The following is a 20671-nucleotide window of genomic DNA, read 5'->3' on the forward strand; positions in this document are numbered from 1 at the left end:
CCATCAAAGGAGAGTCCCCCAGAGGTATCTCCCTGAGGCTTACTTGGTGCCTCTGCTCATGCTGATCCCTTCTGTTTGGATTGCCTTTCCACCTACGCCAGTCCCACTTAATTCCTATTCATCCTTTAACACTCGTCACAGGCATCACCTCCTCCAGGAAGCCTTCCCTGATTCCCCCCTCCTGTCCCCATCGAGCCAAGTTCAGTGCCTTCCCCTAATATAATATCCCACGGCCTCTGCTGACATCCATCACTGCCCCCACCAAAATATATACCATAACATCATCAGCCAGCGTTCCTGGTGAATCTCAGAGGAGCAGAATTGTGGCTGTGCGCTCCTGGGACACAGTAGGGTTGCACATGGTTTGGACTAAGTAAAACCCCTCCACACAGAGAGTGTTAATTCAGCAGGGTGTGTAGGAAGCCTGGTGCTGGGCTCAGGCATGCTTCCAGTCATTTGTATCCTCCTCGCCTGCAACAGCTGGAAAGTGGAGCAATAAGGATTCAAACCCACAGCCGTGCTCTCCCTGTGCTCCCTCTCCTTTCTCTGTTGTACCCTCTCCTGGGTGAGGACAGCCCAGGACAGGGCCCTCCTAATGCCCTGCTTGCTCACCCTTCTCTCCAGATCTTCCTGAGGCCTGAAAGCCTAGAGCTGCCAGGGATGGGAGGCACCGGGACAACCTATCCCTTCCCTTTCTCCAGGCCCTGCCCTCCCAGAGGGCAGTGGGCAGGGCTGAGATTCAGTGGGGACCCATAGGGATCGCTGTCCTGCTGTCTGGCCAGCATGTCTTCGGTTGGTTCATGCCAGTGCATAGTGGTTGTTAAGCATCTCAACCACCATCCCTGACTGTGGGGCCTTTGGCTCTTCCTTCCTCACCAAGCCCAGGCTCTCTTCCTGCAGAATGGTCCTCCAGGATACCAATTCCAGGCCAGCTTGCCAACCACATCCCTGATTTCTAGAAGGAACATCTAACCTGCATCTAATCAGCATGGTCCTAAGCATGGGCTCTGAAGTCAGACACACCTGGGTTCGAATCCCAGCCCATCACCTTTTCTACCTCTGCGTCTTTGGGCAAGTGACTTAGCCCGTTGGAACCTCAGTTTCTTCACCTATGAAAATGTCCAATGTAAAGGGCTCCCCGCCGTACCTGTACAGAGCAGGGTGGACAGCTCTTACCACGTCCACACCTAACTGCCTTCATAGGTTACTCACAGGCCTGCTGTTAGATTAGAAACCCAGGACAATGCCTCACACCCCAGAGCCTTTCTATTCTGACCCATCTCTCTTTTCGGCTCTTGGCTGATTTCAGCTCCATGCATCTTCAGACATCTGTGCCCTTTGGAAAGGGAAAAGAGGATAGGAAAGAACATTTATTGAACACTGACTCATGGCTAGTCACGTGCCAGCTCCACAGAACTGACTGCCTTTAATCTGTCCACAAGCCCCTAAAGCAGGATGTACTATGCCCATTTTACAGATGACACTGAGGCTCAGAGAGGTCAAGTAACGTGCCCAGTATCACACAGCTTGTATGCACGGACTGGGCTACAAAACCACCACTCACCCAACTCCAGATCCTGTGTCTCTACCTGATCCAGGAGCAGATGTTCAAGCAGAGAATTGGACACAAGGAGCACTGGCCTAGGAGTCTGGAGCCCAGCCTCCTGCTCTGTAAGTCACTGCTGTGTGACCTTGGGCAAATCACTTTCTCTCTCTGGCCTCAGGGTCTTCATGTGTCAAATGGCAGAGCAGGAATCTGATGCCCTGACCATTTCCTCTATCAGGTCCTAACTCTGATGAACGGGCCTTTGGAGGCAGAGCAGCCACAACAGTGAGAGGCTGAGTACTCCTGTGTGGGAGGCCAGGCTCTGCCATCCCTCCCTCTGCCCACCCAGGCAGAGCTTCTCTCCAGGGTAGGATCCAGCTTCAGCTGGCTCTGGCTTTTTAGCAATTAAGGGGTGTAATAAATACGGCAGCTCATAAACGGACTACCTGTATTTATTGTGTACCACATTCATTGCAGATTACATCTCATGGCCTGGGCTTGTGGAGTGCTGGGTTCCCAGACAAATGCAATCAAAGGAGACGTGTCTCCTGGGAAGAGCCTCCCACAACCTCAAAGGTGAGTCAGGTAGGAAAACAGACAATGTGAGCCCAGGGGCCGGTGGAGAATATGGATGCCTGGGTTCTAGTTTCAGAGCAGGGTGGATGAGTAAAAAGAGTACTTTGGTGCGCAACAGGGGACTGTGTCCCAGCTCTGCCAGGCTTAGCTGGTGGGGCAAGTTACTGAACTGCATACAACTGAATTCCTTCTCTGTAAAGTCAGGATAAAAATAATGTCTTCCTCGGCCAGGCGCGGTGGCTCACGCCTGTAATCCCAGCACTTTGGGAGGCCGAGGCAGGCAGATCACCTGAGGTCAGGAGTTCGAGACCAGCTTGGCCAACATGGTGAAAACCTGTCTCTACTAAAAATAACAAAAATTAGCTGGGGGTGGTGGCAGGCACCTGTAATCCCAGCAACTTGGGAGGCTGACGCAGGAGAATTGCTTGAACCCGGGAGGAAGAGGTGGCAGTGAGCCGAGATCGTGCCATTGCACTCCAGCCTGGGCAACAAGAGCGAAACTCCATCTCAAAAAAAAGCCCTCCTCATGATGCATGGAAAATACTGAGCACAGGGCTTGGCACATAGTAGCTAATAATAGTAACCACTGGCATACACTGAGTTCTTACTATGTGCCAGGGAGCACATACAATTTCATTGAATCCTTGTAAAACTCTGGGAAATAGGTAATGTCATTCTATTTTTCAGAGGAGGGAACTGAGGCTCGGAGAGGTGGAATCACTTGTCTAAGGTCACATAGCACAGAAGTGCCTGAGCCAGAATTTGAACCCACATCTATCTTAATCTGGGCCACAACTCCTAATCATCATTCTCAATGAATGCTAATTCCCTTGCCCCATTCATCCATCCTCCTCCAAAGTGCAGACCTGTCTTCATACCACCTATGCCATTTTATCTCCCATTATTCTCTAGCAGGGACAGCTTCCTGGGCCATCACTCACTGCCAGGCTGAAGCCTAGAGACCAGGGCTCGCCTGCTCCATCCCCTATAGAGACCTTCTGAATGTGGGGACACACCTCCATAGCCAATTGGTCAGACTATAATGACATACACATGGGACCTCCAATCTCTGCCTGGCTCTTAGCTCCACCCATCCATGGATGACTTCTAGAAGTCAACTTCACTGCACAGTTTTCTAATTTACTTCTAAAGGGAGGGGAACCAATGGAGAATCTCTGGAGGGTGGGGTGAAAAGAAAATTGAGACTATGAGGTCCAAGAGCTTTGTTATTGCTCAAAAGAGAGGCACTTAGGAAGGAGATGGCGGGCCTGTCTGCTGTGGGACATGATGTCCTCTCTGGGGCCAGTGGTGGGAGGCCCATCGAAGTCTCCCCATTTCCCTGAGCTGAGGGGGCCCTGGAGGGAGAGTAGCAGTGTGGGTGGGGCCTATAGGGTCAGGTGGGACCTGGCCTATCGCTTTCTTGCCTCATGACTGTGGATGAACTACATAACCTCTCCAGGCCTTTGCTCTCATGCCTGCAAAATGGGGACAGGAATGCTGACTTCCTCTAGAAATTGTGCTAACTGAGCATGAAATTGTATCATAGAGGTACAGTCCCTCACGCAGCACTTGACACATGGTGGCTCCATCCCGGCTCTGGGCTCTGTTACTCCCTCCTGCCCTGCACAAGGTAGCTCCTCTCAGCTGCTGTTCTAGATACAGGCACATCAGTTTCAGCCTCAGGAGAGGGGAGGACTCTGGGGTGGAGGATTTTGAAGCAGGGAGACTGATTGTGTTCAGTGGTGCTCAAACTGGGTTCCCTGAGACTAGCAACATCCTAAAGTTATTTTCAATATTTCAAATAACATCTCAGACATCAACCTCTCACCATGGGCTGGCTCGAGGGGCAAGTGTCTTGGGTTTTGGAGCAATTAAACCACCCCCAGGTGATGACCTTGTTTCTTGGGTTGTTCAGAATCTCTAGACACCAGGTCTGTATGACTTTGCAGAACAAAAATGAACATTCTATTTGGTGCATAAAATTCTTTAAATCCTGGGGCTCAGAGGGATGAAATGCAAGAGTCAGCATCACAGGCAAGCTTGACTTAGTGGGAATTCCACTCCCCACGTGCACCTGGAAAGCACTGGAGAGCAGTTTAGGTGCTGTGATCCCCTGTCCTTCCATGTGGTATCTGCCTCAGGATCTGCTCTGTGGATCCTGTGGTCTGAAGGCTCATGTGCCTGTCACAGCAACCCTCATCTGGCCATGGGAAGGTCCTATGCTTACAAATGGGTGTCTAATACAACATGACCCTCAGATGCAGCCAACTGTTTCGTGTATAACAAAACGAGGCGTTTAAGGATGCTATGGTTTGAATGTGTGTCCCCTCTGAAAGTCATGTTGAAACTTAACACTCAATGTAATACGATGAAGAGGTGGGGCCTTTAAGAGGTGATCAGATTGCAAGGGCTCTGCCCTCATGACTGGATCAATCCACTCATGGATTAATGGGTTATCATGGGAGTGGGTTGGTTATCCCGAGAGTGGGTCTGTTATAAAAGCCACTTTGGCATGCTCAGCCCCCTCGCCATGTGATGCCCTGCACCACCTTGGAACTCTGCAGAGTCCCCTGGCAGCAAGATGAACTTCATCAGGTGCAGGTGCTTGACCTTGGACTTCCCAGCCTCCAGAACTGTAAGAAATAAATGCCTCGTCTTTATAAATTATCCAGTCTCCGGTATTCAGTTACAGCAATAGAAAACACACTAATACAAAGGGTTTCAAGGGAACTTCAGGTAAACTTCTGACACTACTGTTTGTGTAAGTGCTGCCTTAGATCCAGCTCTTGTGTAACTTACATCACCAGCATATCAATAAAAGAAGTTCTTAATCGTCAAAGGTTGGGAAGCACGATCTAGCCCAATACCCTTATTTTGGAAATGAGAAAACTGAGGCTGAGAGAGGGAAAAGGAGCTTGGCCAAGTTCCAAAACCAATTAATTAGTCATGGATATGAGCTTGGAAGCCCAGCCCCGTGCCCTGTGGATACACCACATACTCTATGTACTCCTTATTTATTTTGGGAGCATGCATCTGCCTTTATTAGAATGCATATTTCATAAAGGCAAGGACTTGTTTTGTTCACTGGCTTATTTCTAGTGTCTGGAGCAGTGCCTGGCACATAGTGGGTTCTCAATTATATATCTCGATGAATAAATGAATGAATGTATAGTGGAAAAAGAGCAAAAAGAGACAGTGGAGTCAGCAAATCAGAGAAATACACAAAGCCAAGTCCGAAAGAGAGGGACAGACCGAAGGAGACAGAAAGACAGACAGGCAGATCAGAAAGGATCAGACTGGAGATGGAACAGTGTCAGGTGATGGGGCAGAGGTACGCTGAGAAAGGAGAGGCAATTGCCAATGTGTCACCTGGGCAGTTCTTCAGGCATCAGCAGGACAGAATCTCCCGTCAGCAAGGCTTGTGTATATTTCTTTTATCGGCCCAGCTTGTCCAATAAGAGAAAATATTCAATTACCACAGGAAGTCAATAAGGAGCAGCCCCATGAAAGAAGCTGCTTATGAAAACCCGCCCTCCAGATACACACACTTGGGGCAAGTGTCCTGCTAATCTGGGCCCATTAGAGCTCATGAAAAGCTCTCAGCACCTGGGGCCACTCCAGCGGGGGAGTGGCCTTCTGCCCAGATGGCAGCTCCTGGGTGCTTCTGCAGGTGCTGCCTTGGAAGGCACATCTTTAAGAGACTTGCAGATTCTAGCATGGGCTTCATGTATGCTGACACGGCTGCATGAGGCTGATGGCCTGGGAGGAGATGATGGGTGTGAGTAACCTGCATCCCTGGCTGCCACCCAGCCATCCACAACAGTACCTCAGCAGAGAGAGTGCCAGCAGGGCCTTGTTCATCAACTTCCTCCCCCAAAGCCCAGACTCCCAGGAGAGAGAGATTTGATGCTGGGAAGTGTTTCTTGGCTTTGCATAAGGATTTGCGAGAAGGTTCCTTCAGAGGGCCAGCTCCCAGCAGTGGAAATGAGGGTTCGATTTCAGAAGTCAAACAGGCCCATATGGAGACTCCTGTTCTATCACTCCTGCGGGGAATTCCACAGCCAGCTCCTGCTCAAACCTTGGGTTAGAGGACGGTCCCAGAAGACCTGGGACCCGGGGAAGCCTGGGCTATAGGGGTCGTCCTAGGGAAGGAAAGGGGAGATATCCATGCCTATTTAAAATCCCTCCCATTCAAGTACAAGCCTGCCTGGGGTCAGTGAAGGGGTGGTGGGTGAAAGATTCCTTCCCATTTACCCATCCCTCCCTTCCTCCCTCAACCCACACTCACCCACCTACCATCCACTCAGTAGATATACACTGAGTTGCTACTATGTGCCAGGGGCTGTGCCAGGGAGTGCAAGGTGCAAATAAGCATGGACACACAGGTGAGTGGTGGTGGTGGTAGCTTGGAGGAGACAAGGAGGCAGATAACAGCAGTGCTGGGGGGCCCACAGTGGGGAGGACTGACTCCACCGGCATAACTCTGGGCACAGGGGAGAGGAATCGTGGGGAAGGGGATGGCGAAGGTTAGTCTTGGGGGAATGCAGAAGTAGAGATGGGAAGATGGAAAGGCAGGAGAAGGGGCCTTCCTCCTGAGACATGGCCACAGCCCCAGGAGCTGGCACCCCTATTGGCCTAAACATACATAAGTGACAGGCCCTTCAACTGCCTGTCCCATCTGTGTGCACCAGCTTCAGCACTCCGTGCACTTGGGGTACAGTGCTGACATGCGTGAGCTCATGAAATGCTCAGAACAACCCTATGAAGTAGGTATCACCCCATCATCCCCGCAGTACATGGGGAAACTGAGTCCAATGGGAAAAGAGAGATAATTGACTTGTCCAGCATCACACTGTTGGGAAGTGATAGGGCTGGAATCCACACTCAGGGGTCAGACTCAAAAGTGGCTTTTATAGAAAGTGCTTTCTCTTCCTGTGTGATCACAATGAATCCTCACAACAGCCCGCGAGGCAGGCTACCGCAGGTGCACTGGGGTCAGTGAAGGGGTGGTGGGTGAAAGATTCCTTCCCATGTACCCATCCCTCCCTTCGTCCCTCAACCCACCCACTCACCCATCTACCATCCACTGAGTAGACGTACATTGGCACGTACTATGTGCTAGGGGCAGTGCCAGGGAGCACAAGGTGCAAATAAGCATGGGCACACAGGTGAATGGTTTTTACAGAAGGAAACTGAGACTTGGAGATATCAGTGACAAGGCCGAGCATCCTCGGGAGATTTCAAGCTGTTTCCAGCTTTGTAGCTCAGGGCCTGTACCCCATGCCCAGCCCCAGGGCTCAGGGAAGCAAGGACGGGGTAATGGTTTCCTTCCGCTTCTCTTCTTCTCCTGCTCCATCCCAGTCCTGGTGCCCTGTATCACCATTCCTTACCTCATCTCCCTCTGGACATTGAGGCTGAGATGAGCAGCATGGGTGACAGAGGCCAACCCAGAGACAAGGAGGAGGTGCTGAACTCTGGGGGTATGTCTGGCAGTTGCCTGCCTCCTCCCCACCAGGGAGCTCCAGCCCCTTTGAATGCTGTCCCCTGGCCGGGAATGGGCTCGCCCCTTGTGGTGTCCCAACTTCCCTGAACTAACCTCTTTTCCCTTTTTTTCTTTGTCCTCTGTGAGCCCCTGTCGCATTGACTGGCTCATTTGTCCTGGAGGAGGACAGCCCAGTGACACCATGCTCACCCCATCACTGATGCTTCTGCAGAGGCTGGGTTGGTTTCTGCCTTGGCCAGCTCCCTGGAGACCCTGGGAAAGTCACCCCCCTCTCCAAGGTGCTAGGTTCTCCTCGGAAAACTGTGATGATGAATTTGGAAGCCAAAGGTGGTTGTAAGAATTCACAGTACCATGGGAGCTATTATGATCAACAGCATCAGATATTGGAAATAAGTGGATGCCCAGCCCACATTCACCAGTTATGAATGGAGCAGGGTGTGGGGGGAAAGCTATGGACACATGGCTTGGGTAGCATGGATACAAACATCTTTCCCCTAAACAGACCCAAATTCAAATGAATTGCCACAATTTTGTGATCACTGAGCCTAATAACTACTAGGATTGAGGGTTTACCATGTACCAGACTCCGCTATACCTTTCTCCTACCTGTCCTCTTATTTAATCCTTACCTAGGTGGTAGGTACTGCTATTAACCCATTTTACAGATGAGGAAACTGAATCTTGGGCAGGGTAATTAACTCACCTGAGCTTATTTACCTGGCTAGCAAAACATGGCTATGATTCAGCCCCAAGTCAGCTAGACCCCAAACCAGAGCTCCTGATACGACACCTATCTGTGGGGCGTGGCACCAGAGAGAGGAAGCGCCATGCCCCAGTCTCCAAAGTCTCCAGCCCAGTGCTGCTCTTCCCTGAACCAGGCAGCCAGGCACAGAGGCCCAGGAAGTTGGCTAGACTCCTTCCCTGAGCCAGCTGGAGGCCCTGGGGGATGGCCCAGGCTAGCCATCCCTTAACAGATGGGAGCCCCGAGGCCCAGAAAGGCGCAGAGATGGGACCGAGGTCACGCAGTGCCTTGGGGCTTTCCTCGGCGGACCCCTGCCCGGGCCAGACAGCTTTATTAATCTCGCCCCTCCTGTTGCCCAGATGGCGGCTCAGCCCCATCTGCACGGAGCAGGGGCTCAGGAGGGGCTCTCTGATTAAGAAGAACAGCTCAGTTCATAAATCACTCCTTTTACTTTCACTCTCCCCAGCCCCCAGGCATGCTTTCTGGAGAGAAGGAAAGGAGGCAGCTGGACAAGAGAGACGGAGAAGCCCCCAGTGGAGGAAGCAAAGGAAGGTCTGGGCTGGTGCAGGGCTGAGAAAGGGCTTGCATGCACCCTGGCCAGGAGAGGGCGCTGTGGCCAAGGGCAGAGCCTCAGAGGACCCTATGTTCCCCTGCAACTGGGTTCCCACTAGTGGGGGATCTGCCTGTGCCAGCCACAAGCCTGAGCCAAACACCTCACCTCTGGAGCCTCGCCTCCACATCTGGGAGGTGGGGATGCTCAGAGCTAACTTCTAAGATCCTTTCCAGGAGGATGCAAGGGGATGATGAAGGTGAAAGCACTTGACAGGCTGCACATCCCGTTCCCTCCTTCCTGTGCTCCCGGCACCAAGAGTGCCAGCCCTGGGCTTGGTCCAAGGCATAGGGACCAAGGGCTGCCCTTCCTCAAGGACTCACTCAAGTCTAGTGAGACAATCACCGCAGTCCCTACTTGGAGAGAAGTGTTACTGGCTACATTAACCAAGTGTCCTGGCCTTGCCAGGCAAGATACAAAAATGAAACCCTGACTGCCAGGGCGAGACTGGGGTAGGGAGAGCCTAGAATCAGGGAGGCCATGTGGGGAGGACCAGGACAGGGTCAGCATTTACTGAGGCCTGATGATAACACAAGGCAATGTATTATGGGCGTTCACTTAAAATGATCTCACTTGATCCTCCAAAAAGCTCTACAAAGTAGACGATATTATCATCATTCCCCTTTAGGGATGAGGAAACTAAAGCTCCATGGGGCTAGAAAGGTCCCAGAGCTGGGAAGAGATGGAGCTGGGATTTGTAGCCAGGTTTTGCTGGACTGCAAACCCACATCTTTTCCTTGGTCAGGACGCCGGCCTGAGGCCTGGAAGACTAACAATGATTCTTGCCATCAGGTTCAAGGCTGATGGGGAGGACTTATTTGCTCACTGGCTGTGCCTGCTGGGCCTCATCCCAAGACAGACGGTCTCATAAACAAGCAATTGGCCTGAGATCCTGGCGTGCCTGGTGCTGGCACCAACATGGGGACATGGTCACAGCTGAGCGGGGGATAAAATCTAATTAGGCTCCTAAGGGGTGGGTGCCTTGAGGGTTAACCAGGAGCACAGCCTGCTGTGGATGTAATCGGATCCTAAATGACAGGCTCCCCTGCCCCCCCAGCTCATGGAGCTGTGAATGTCAAGGCAGCACAGAGCATCTGCAGGCTCTGGGAAGGACCCTTCTCTAGTCCGTGAGTTGAGTCAGGCTGGGCACCCTGTCCCTGCCACCAGCCCTTTCTTCTGTCCCATGTAGAATTCCCACAGGGCCATCAGAGAATCATCAAAGAAGGAAGCATCTTAGTGAGGGTTGTCTCCAACTCCTCATTTCACACTGCGGGAGCTGAGGCCCAGAGAGGGACAGGCTCTTGCCCAGAGTCACACAGCATGGCTAGAACGAGGACCTCCTGACATGAAGCCCGCTGCTCTTCCCAGCAATTGAGGCAGCCTCCCAGGACTTACACCTGCACGTAGGTAACTCCTGAACGCTTTATACACGTATGTCATCAGACCCTCCCAACTACACTGTGAGGTGAGCAGTCATGTTTTGCAGATGAGGAGACTGAGGCTCACTAGCCTGAAGTCACACAGTAAGCTGGAGGACCTGCCGGGACAAAATAAGGTTTTGGCTTATTATCTCCTGGCTCTTCTGCCCTGGCCGTCTTCCAGAGGACTCGGAGTCCCCAAACCCCAGGGTGACCCTCACACAATCCATGCCTGCCATCCCCCATAGACTGGGGCTGGACTTAAGCCACAGAAGGTGCCAGTCCCAGAAACAGGTCGGGGGTCCCTCTGCCTGTCTTAGGCACTAGACATTGCACTGAGACCACCTGTTTGCAAAGGCCTCTGCGGACAAAGCTCTTCACCCTCTTTTAGGGACTGTTACTTTGCCACTTTGTCAGAAGGCAAGGCAACCTGGGAAACCCACACAGTTTGAACTTGGGGGGAGCACAGAAGCGCGGAGGTCACTCTGGTTGTCAGGAAGAGTGTTTGGCCTGAGCGTCCACCTCCAACAGCCAAGTGTAGTTGAAGCAGGCCAAGCGAACAAGTCCGGGGGCCTGGGAGGGATGGTGTGGGTCAGAGTGAAGCCACCCCCTCTGCTCAGGATGCCCACCCACACCCTGTCCTTTGAGCCCAGCTGAGCCCTCCAGGAAAGGTGCCCGATCTGGGGAAAGGCAGGTGCCAGGAGGAGAGAAGCAGACATCCAGGTGTGGCAGGGAAACCCCAGTTCTGGGAGATGGTGTAAGCACCAGGGGAACGGAAGGAAGGCTGACTCAGCCTGCTGTGGGGAGAGCAGACAGCCCCACAGCCTCCCATAACCTTGGAGAAGGGGCTGTAGGCACAAGAGGGCAGATGGCCTGGCTGCTTCCATGGGGTTCAGAGAGCGTTCCCTCGGTGGCCTCCCTGGGTAGCCAAAGAACAAGCTTCCTCCAACCAACCATTATTCTTGTGGTAATTCACACCATAACACTCTTGATTCATTCGCTCCTGCCTACGTTTGTGCTTTTGTTCATTCCCCATTTAGTGAGATCCTTGGCCTTTGCAGGAGCCCTACTTGCCAGAAAGAATGGAAGGAGTGACCCCCAGACCTGAGGGATCAGCCAGCAGCAGCCTCTGAAGCTCCTCTGAAGATAGATAACTCTGCTCTGGCTGCTCCGAAGCGTCCCTGTGTCCTAGTCCCTCAGGAACCCCCCATACACACACATGGGCTTACGGCCACAGCAGTCTCCAATCCTCACCGCGTCCCCTGCCCAGCCTTGCATAAGCCAGAGCTTCTGGCAGCACCTGCTCTGGCTCCACCTGGACTGAGTCTTGTTTCTCATCCTCCAGGCTGCCTCCCTGAAGGTTTTCGGAAACTTCATGCTAACCAGAGCCTGGGTTTCCACAGCTCTTTCTGTATATCTGGTCTTGAACTAAAGGCATACAGGTCCTTACAAGAATCTAGAGGGTGTGTCCACTCTCCACTGACCTGTGATTGAACTGGGCTCAGAGACGGTGTGCAACCTACCTCACATCATTCAGCCAGGCTGCAAAAGCCATCTGGCCTGATTCCAAAAAGCCCAGCACCTAGCCCCTTAACAAGGATCTCGCACATCTACCCCCACCCTTCGGCAGTCTGATGAGGCCTCTGGACCCCACTTAAATATAATACATAAGATTAAAAAGGAAACCAATTATATTGAAATATAGCTATCAAAAACGTTCTCTTGGGGGACAGGGTCCCTGTTGCCCAGGTTGGAATGCAGTGGCATGATCATGGCTCACTGCAGCCTCCAACTTCTGGGCTCAAGGAATCCTCCCACCTCAGCCTCTCAAGTAGCTGGAACTCCAGATGCATGCCACCATGCCCAGCTAATTTTTTCTCTTTTTGTAGAAATAGGGTCTCCCTATGACACCCAGGCTGGTCTCGAACTCCGGGGCTCGAGCAATTGCCTGCCTTGGCCTCCCAAAGTGCTGGGATTACAGATGTGAGCCACTGTGCACAACCAAAATACTTCTTAAAAAGCAAATTTGGAATAGGATAATACAAGTGCTTTTTTTTATGAACATGCAAAACTCAAGATCTAGTGAGGATCTAATAACTATCATCATTTTAAGAAATTCCCAGCAATTTTTAGGTAATTTGAAAATATGCACTTAGATCTATTGATGACAAAGTCACAAGTACTGCTAACAGTACTGTGGTTTGTTGCTTGTGTTTAAAATGGAAGAAAATACTCATTTTCAGTGAAATGTTAAAGTGAAGATATGTTTCTCAAAGTTCACCAATCCCTTGAGTTCTACGGAATCCATAGACCCCAGAATGAGAACATCATTTGGCCTTGAAGGTAATGGCTCAGCCCATCTGTCTTAGCAGTCCAATCTGCCACTCAATGATTCCCATCCTTCCCCTAAATCATCCTTCTCCTCAGCCCCAGCTCTCAGCAGAGGGAAAAAAAGTTTGCAGCAGAAGCAAATGGGACCATGTGAGCAGGAAAGAGGGTGGGGATCAAAACCCTAAACTCCGTGGAAAGAGCATGTGGGGCAGGACCGTGGCCATCTTCCTGCCTGGGGCAGGCCCAGCCATTCTGGGTCACGGGGAGAACAGGGAGCCAGCTAGCATGGGAAAAGTCCCGGGGAGCTTGCTAACCCTCAGACCTCTGGGACTTGGCCCTAAGATTTGGGTTCTGCAGGCTCAATGAAGGCCCACAAGTCTCGCCTTTTCTCATATCCCTGGAAGGTCTACAAAGTTAGCTTCAGAGACCTCAAGATGAGAAGGACCCTGAGGTTTATCCAGGGTCCAAGGCTCCAAGTATGCTGAAAATTATGGCCCCCAAATCTGGGGTGACATACAAGTCATCAGCTAATGGCCCATCTGCCAGTCAAACCCACAAGGAATCCTTCCAGGTCATTCCTAGCAGCCAGAGCCCAGGTTCCCTGACATCAACCCATGTGGGCTTTGGCTCTTGGCCTCTGCCCCCTCCTCTTCTAGGCAGCCCAAACTGGATGGTTGATGCCACCGGCCTCCTGCTGGGGCCAGTCAGCATGTGTCTGGAATGGAGACTTTATTCTCTGGAAACCCTCCTGCCTCCAGAGAGAGCCTGGGACTGGGGTGTGAGGCAGCAGCGGTTTTTTTCTGCTTACCCAGAGGTCTGTGGTGGGGAATGGAATGTAGGGAAAGAGGTGCTGTGAGCCTGGCTGGGTCCTGTGACTGGGTGGGACTCTGGAAGGTCCACCTCAGCCCTGAAATCACCTTCAAAGAGTGGGGTTTACATGGGGACCAGGAGGACCTTGCAGGACTAGCCTCATCCTCTTGGGCCCACTTCCTAAAGGGGGTGCCCCCAAGACCAAGGGTGGGAGAAACAGGCCATCTGTATTAATCCATTCTCACACTGCTAGAGAGAAATACCTGAGATGAGTAATTTATAAAGAGGTTTAACTGACTCTCAGTTCCGCATGGCTAGGGAGGCCTCAGGTAACTTACAATCATGGTGGAAGGCACCTCTTCACTGGGCGGCAGGAGAGAGAGGTGAGTGTGAGCGCAGGAAAAACTAACATTTATAAAACCATCAGATCCCGTGAGAATGCACTCACTACCATGAGAACAACATGGTGGAAACTGCTCCCATAATCGAATTACTTTCCTCCCTCAACATGTGGGGATTACAATTCAAGATGAGATTTGGGTGGAGACACAGCCAAACTATATCATCATCCTTGTGGTTTTCTGGTGCATCCGTCCCACCTGGGTCTCAAAGTTGCCTTGGAATTCAAATCCTGGACATGGAGCTGAGCTAGAAAGTAGCTTAGAGGTTACCCACATTCTACAGCTCAGGAGACTGTCCAGAGGGGAGGGGATTGGCCCAGAGGCTCATAGCAAAATCAGAGCTGAATGGTGGCTCCCAGCCTGGGTGCTCCTGGCCACACACTGGGCAACCTCCAAATGTAGCCCAAGCCAAGCCTAGCCCCGGGGACAGGTGACTCTGAACTCGCTGCTGTTGAACCTTCTCTACCAGATTATAAACGCTTTGGCGATCAGGTCTGTTTCTCCCACTTCCTCTGAGTCCCTTCAGAGAATACAGGGGGTACTAGATGGTGCCCCCCAATAAGGATTCAGTCATTCTAACAATACCATCAATGTAATAACTGCTCCTGCTTCATGTGTGCCAGGAACCATACTAAGCACTTTCCGACATCACCTGAAAGTGGGTGAACTATTCCTGAGTTACCCAGGGGTAAACTGAGGCTCAGAGAAGATGTGTAAGCTTCCCATGCCAGCTGGTGAGGGAAGAACAGGGGCTCAGATGCCAGAAGACACGTGGCTGCTAAGGGCCAGGACACCTGCCAGCTGATGGGCCCTCAGAGGGCAGAAGCAAGTGGTGAAGAGGAGGAGTTGCCAGCCCCGAGTCCTGGGTTTGAGTCAAGACCCTGAAAACTTGGGCAAAGCCTGCCCTCTCTGACTCTCAGTTTCTGCTGCTTTTCACAGTCAAGCCTCAGAGTGGGGCAGGAGCCCCCTCACCTCCTCCCCATTGGCCCTCCCTTCCCACATTGCATCCCCCCCAGGGCCTGGAGCTCCAAAAAAGACCCTTTGAAAGACAATAATCCATCCCAAAATATGCAGGGCTGTTGCTGGGACAACCTGGCCCACCACACTGCCCAGATTTAAATATTTAATGGCTTCACGGGTATTAAGGGGGCCTGGGAACTGGGAGGGAAAGGGCACAGTTCTGAGCCAGGGGTGAGGGACGGGGGAGCCCTGGATATTCCTGCCAGCACAGTCTCACTCCCACCCCTACCCCAGCAGAAAAGGGCGCAGGGAGCTTCCAGCTTTCCTTGGTGCGCTTAGTGTCAGACAGGATAAAGCAGGTGGCATTTGAAACCCAGGGAGTGGGTGAGACACAGAATTCCACACTGGGGCTATGGCAAGGGTCAGGAGAGGGGAAAGGGGGGTCCCAGGGGGAGTTTCCCTTTTGCAGGTGAACACAGGAAACTTACTTTTACCTCCTAAATGCCGACTGTGTAGTGGACACTGTGCTAAGTTCTTACATTATCTCCTTTGAACCCCACTATAGTCTATGAGACAGGCATATTATTATTCCCAGTTGACAGCTGAGAACACTGGGGTCAGAGAGATGAAGTGACTCACCCAAGGCTATACCACTGCTGAGGAGCGCCAAAGCCAGTGCTCTCTGAGTATAGCCAGCATGTATGAAGCACTTTCTATAGGCCAGGCACTGTTAAGGACATTGCATGTTCTAATTCACTTGGCTCTTGCAATGTCCCTATGAAGTAGGCATTGCCACCCCCATTTTACAGATGTGGAAATTGAGGCCCCGAGAGGGGAAGTAGGAGCCAAGATCATAGATTGGGGCATGGGGCAGGGGCCCTGGATTCAAGCCTCGGCAGTCAATTCCAGAGCTGAGGCTCTTATTAGCCGAAATTTAGGAAGTCGGATAATAAAAAATAAAAATCAAATCTAAAATCCTTTTCCACTCTGGTACTTTGTCCAAGTCCTCCCCAGTTGGTTAGGACAGCAAGAGGAAATTCTTCCAACAACTTTATAAAGAAGATGAGTCAGCGGGAGTTCTGGCTCCGGCCTCTTGCTCTACACACAGAGACACGTGCAAACAAACCCACACAGACCCAGGCACACAGACCAGCTGTGGATGCAGACCAAACACTTACGTGCACATACTGATATGGCCACTGATCACTTTCTTGCGTGAACGAACCTAACTATAGTGTCATGAAAAAGACATCGAAAGTCATTTGGCCAATGCCTCTGTGAATATCAAAACTGTTTCTCGACAGCCAAACTGACCTTACTCTTAAAGATCCTTAGGAAGCAGGGCAGCTCCCACAACCTTATTCCCACGTCTCCTCCTTAAGTGGGAAGTCCTTCCTGGCATCTAACCAGATTCCTTCCTCCTTTACATGAATCACAAAACAGCTCCCTGCATCAATGTTCTGCTTCACAGCCCCCAGAGCCCTCCATGCTTATGTCCTTGCTTGATCCCCATAACCGTCCAGCAAAGACAGCACAGCAGAGACGATTCTATTTCACTGGGAGTGGGGCCCAGAGAAGTTAAGCAGCTTGCCTGAGATGACACAGCCATATTGGAGCCATGCTTGCTTGGGATGAACTAAGTGCTGTACATTTGATTTTACTGCTATTGATATCACAGCCCCTTCAACTATCCCAGGCTGCCATCAGTGTCCCATCAATTTCACTTTGTCTGCTCCTCTCTGCAATGAACTTTCTCAGCTCTCAGCCTGTGTTCAGAAAAGAGACTTGGCTGGTCTTGTGTCACGTCTCCTCCTGCCTGAATAATGCTCATGTGCAGTGTGAAGGAGAGGTCTCTCAGAACTCAAGGGCCTGAAGCTCCCAGAAGCTTCCAGATCCAGAGGCAACAGGTGTCTTCCGGTCCCAGGGAGGGCAAGTTTCCTGAACTTCGAAGGCAGGCAGACAGTGGAGGCCTCCCTTCCTTCTCACAGCATCCTCCAGCTCCAAGGCAGGCTTCCCCCAACCCCCAGGGCCCAGGAACTGTCATCAGAGCAGAAATCAAGCCCAGCCCCGGGCCTCACTCCACAGGGCATCTGCCCCATTGATATTTGCTTGGTAATAAATACTGGAGACAGAGGGTCTTCTCAGGGCAACTGCAATTGATTCTAGTCACCTGGCCCGAATTAGGGGAGGCCACAACCCCTTCCCATAAGAGGAATGACTACAGGTACTCAGAGCTCAAATTATGGAGGGCGAACAACCGGAAGACAGAGAGACTGTGACAGAAGCGCCCTGCATGGCTGAGAAAAGACTGCAAGGAAATGAATCAAAGAGAGAACCTGAGGCTTGGGCCTGAGTAGATGGACAGGAGGGAGTCAGAGTCCTGTTCTCTTTCCTCCCCATAAAAAGCATCCCAGCTGCTCCTTGGAGTCATAAAGAAAGATGTACGCCAGGGGTTGGGGGAGGGAGAGGGCTGGGCTTGGAAGGAGACAGGCAGGGGGCTGAAACAAAGGAAAGCTGAGAAACGCCTCATCCCTCCACAGAGGACCGGTCACCAGCTCTACCAACCCGTCAGGCTCCCCAGGCCCGGCAGGACGCTGGCAATCCCACTAGGAAGCCCAGGGATGAGCAAGGAGTCACGCTTTCAGAGCGCCAGGACAATATTTCTACTTTTCTTTGGGGGAAAAAATAATAGTAACAATCATCATTATCTTCTCCAGGTCTTAGTTCCTCCATCTGTGGAATGGGGACAGAAATCCCCACCTGGCTCACCTCATGGGAGCTGGGCAGGATGGAAAGTAATACATACCGGAGAAGGGCTTAGGGAAGGGACATAGATGTGATGGGGACAAGAAAGGATTTGCCGAACACTCGTCTAGAGCGGTGTTGGTAACTTTTTCCAAAAGGGGCCAGATAGTACCTATTTTAGGATTTGGGGCCATACTGTCTCCATCACAGCTACCCAGATCTGCCTTGGGTTGAGAAAACAGCCATAGAGAGCACGGGGACAACTGGACGTGACTCTAGGACAACCCCACTTTAGTTACAAATTAACACTGGGCAGGATCTGGCCCACAGGTTATAGTTTGTGCATTCCTGACTTTAGGAATTATTGAGGGAGTGACTTTCGGCTAATGGAGAGGACTCTCTCTCAGTGAATGCATTTCCCTCTGTTGTGTGGGGACAGAGACTGGAGAGGGAACAGAACTGCCTATCCAGAGAGCCGGGTTCATACCCCATGTGGCTGTGCAGCTTCTGGCAAATCTCTGCACCTCTCTGAGCCTCAGCAGCCTCATCTGGAGTATAAGAATAAAGATGGCACCTACCTCCCAGGGTCGTCATTCATGATGGTCAAATGAGGCCCTCATGGGTCATGGGCAATGCCCTTAGCAATGAGAAACACTGGGCAAGTGGTGGCTGACTTAAACCTCCGCAGGGGGAGCTCTGGACGTGACTCCTGGGAGCTGGTAAGGTTTAGTCAAAGCCCGGAGTGGGGAACATGAGGAGCTGAGCAGCACAGGTGGGATCTTTCCAACAGAAGAGGCTAAAGGAACTGGAGGAAGTCGAGCTGGTCACCCACCGAGGCCTGGGACCTAATGCTGCTGCCCTGTTTGAACACAGCAAGTCCCTCTACCCCCACCCCTGTAGCACATGGGAACGGAGCTTGGCTGCACAAGGGTTGCCAGAGGACCAGGCAAGGAGGGCGCATGGAACAGTTGTGCTGAGATCTGTTTGGGCAGCTTCGGTCCGCCTGCCTGCTGTGGACCTTGGCCCCACCTCTGGGGCGATAATGGATGACAAATGACCCATCCAGAGCATATGACAAGCCAAGGGTATGCACTTTGATTAGCCTGCTGTGCCTGGGAAGGTCTCTTCCCTGCTTTGCTGAGGCCCAATAGCAATTACAAGGGGCAGGGAGGCTGGAGGCTGTGTGGGCAGACCTGGGGCAGAGAGGAAGCTGGGACCCTGACAGACGAGCCAGTCATCTCCTTTGCATCCCTGGGAAAGAGACGATATGGCAGTAATGGTGATGATGGCAATAAGAGTTAATACAGAATGCTTGCTAAGTGCCAGAAATGGTTGTAAACACCTTGCATCTATTAACTCATTTAATTTTCACAACAACCTACGAAGTAGGTACAATTATTATGCCTATTTTACAAATGAGGAAACCAAGGCACAGAGAGGTGAAGTCACTGGCCCAGAATCACCCAGTGATTAAGCTGGCATCCGAACCCAGGCAGTCTCTCCAGCATCCGGGCTCAGAGGTATCCAAGTCCCAAAGCTGGTAGGGACAAGCACGGAACTCTTCAGAATCAGAAACCCCACTAGAAAAAGCGTTGTAGTGGGAGTCGGGAGACCCAGGGTTTGACCCTTGCTCTGCCACTAACCAGCCTCTGATGTTGAACAAGTTACTTGCCTGCCCTGGGCTTCTCTGGGCACACATCATGCAGAGTGGCGAGTGGCCCAGGTGGAGTTGTCTCTGCCACTCACTACCTGTGTGGCCTTGGCTTTTCTGAGCCTCAGCACACCCTGTAATCCCACAGGTCATTGTGAATGTTGAATGAGACCACACCGCATAAAACATGGAAAAGAAGCAGGCGCTGTTGTGATTCATTTGGAAGTCACACCTTTCGCTATCTACCGTGGGACACTGTGCCCTGGTTTCACGGTTCCCAGTGCCAATGCTGCAGAAATATCTAGGCGCCACTGGCTCCATTTCTGGGAGGAAAGGATTCAGGTATTGTCCTTTTAGAAATGGAAATGGTGGTCTGAATATTTGATGAGCCAGCCTCATCATTTAAAAATGTACATACAGCCCAATCTGTGGCTTGCAGAGCTAAGAAATGTCAGTAAAATGGAAGGATCCAGGTTTTAATGAAACAGAACTCTTGGGAGCAGAGGGAAAACCTCACCCTGTAACAGTGCTAGATCTCAGGAGATGTAGTTCCTGCCTCATGGTGCCCATGCCTGAGCTTGGCAGGGGAGGTCGCAGGCACACTCACATTGCCCTGCTAAACAGACAGCAATGGTGCCTCAACCCAGGAAAGTGCCCCTCCGTGTCTGGAGTAGGGGTGCTGAAAGCAGGACTCTGACAGGGCTTCAAGCCAGGCTCAAATCAGGCAAACTGGTGCCTTTTCTGCAGTTCTTGAGGATATAAGAACAAAAGGTAGCACCCTTGGGTCTGGGGGTCTGGGTTTAAGTTCAGGCTTCATGGCCAGCCAGCTAGCTCCGTGTCTCGGCCACACCCCACTCTCTGGCCTTGAGTCCCGTGTGCCAGCCTGTCCCTCTGTCTCTATCCGTCTCAGAGTCTTGTCTCTGCTCTCTCTTCCCTCTTGGAACACACACATGCATGCACGCACACGCTCTCTCTCGCTCTGTGTGTGCGTGTGTGTGTGTGTGTGTGTGTGTGTGTGTGTCTGACCATTTCCTGGTGAGGTGGAAGGCTACCTGCTAACATCAGCGGCAACGCATCCTCTTAAAGCACACCTCATCCGGGAGCCTGGGCATAAATCCCCTAGCCCTGCCCTGGGACTGTGACCCCCAGAGGGAGGTGGCTGCCTTTAATTTAGAGGCTCTGCATGTGTGAACCACCGTACAAAGCCCTGCTTGCCTGAGGTAGCCTCAGGACTGTAGAGACCCGCTGGGAGCAGGGGCCCCAGGGAGCCTCCTTGCTGGGAAAAGAAAGAACTGGTAGGTGTTTCATTTCCCCCCAGCTGCCCCTTAATTAAGGAAGAGGAAGTTCCAAGGGGCAGGGACAGGGTTTCCCGGGGACC

The 20671-nt window shown here is 51.9% G+C and overlaps 1 protein-coding gene across 7 annotated transcripts in view; it reads right to left on the reverse strand.

The window, feature by feature from the left end:
- The window catches only part of TSPAN18 (tetraspanin 18), a 203879-nt gene that overhangs the window by 28283 nt on the left and 154925 nt on the right, over positions 1 to 20671 (reverse strand). For 3 of the 7 annotated variants that reach the window (XM_077961012.1, XM_028832773.2, XM_077961013.1), the window contains exon 4: positions 5492 to 5568. In XM_077961012.1, the coding sequence (XP_077817138.1) occupies positions 5492 to 5511 (20 nt within the window). In that variant the 5' untranslated portion in view covers positions 5512 to 5568. 7 annotated transcript variants of the gene reach the window in all.

Source organism: Macaca mulatta, chromosome 14, assembly GCF_049350105.2.
Source record: "Macaca mulatta isolate MMU2019108-1 chromosome 14, T2T-MMU8v2.0, whole genome shotgun sequence".
Classification (NCBI taxonomy): domain Eukaryota; kingdom Metazoa; phylum Chordata; class Mammalia; order Primates; family Cercopithecidae; genus Macaca; species Macaca mulatta.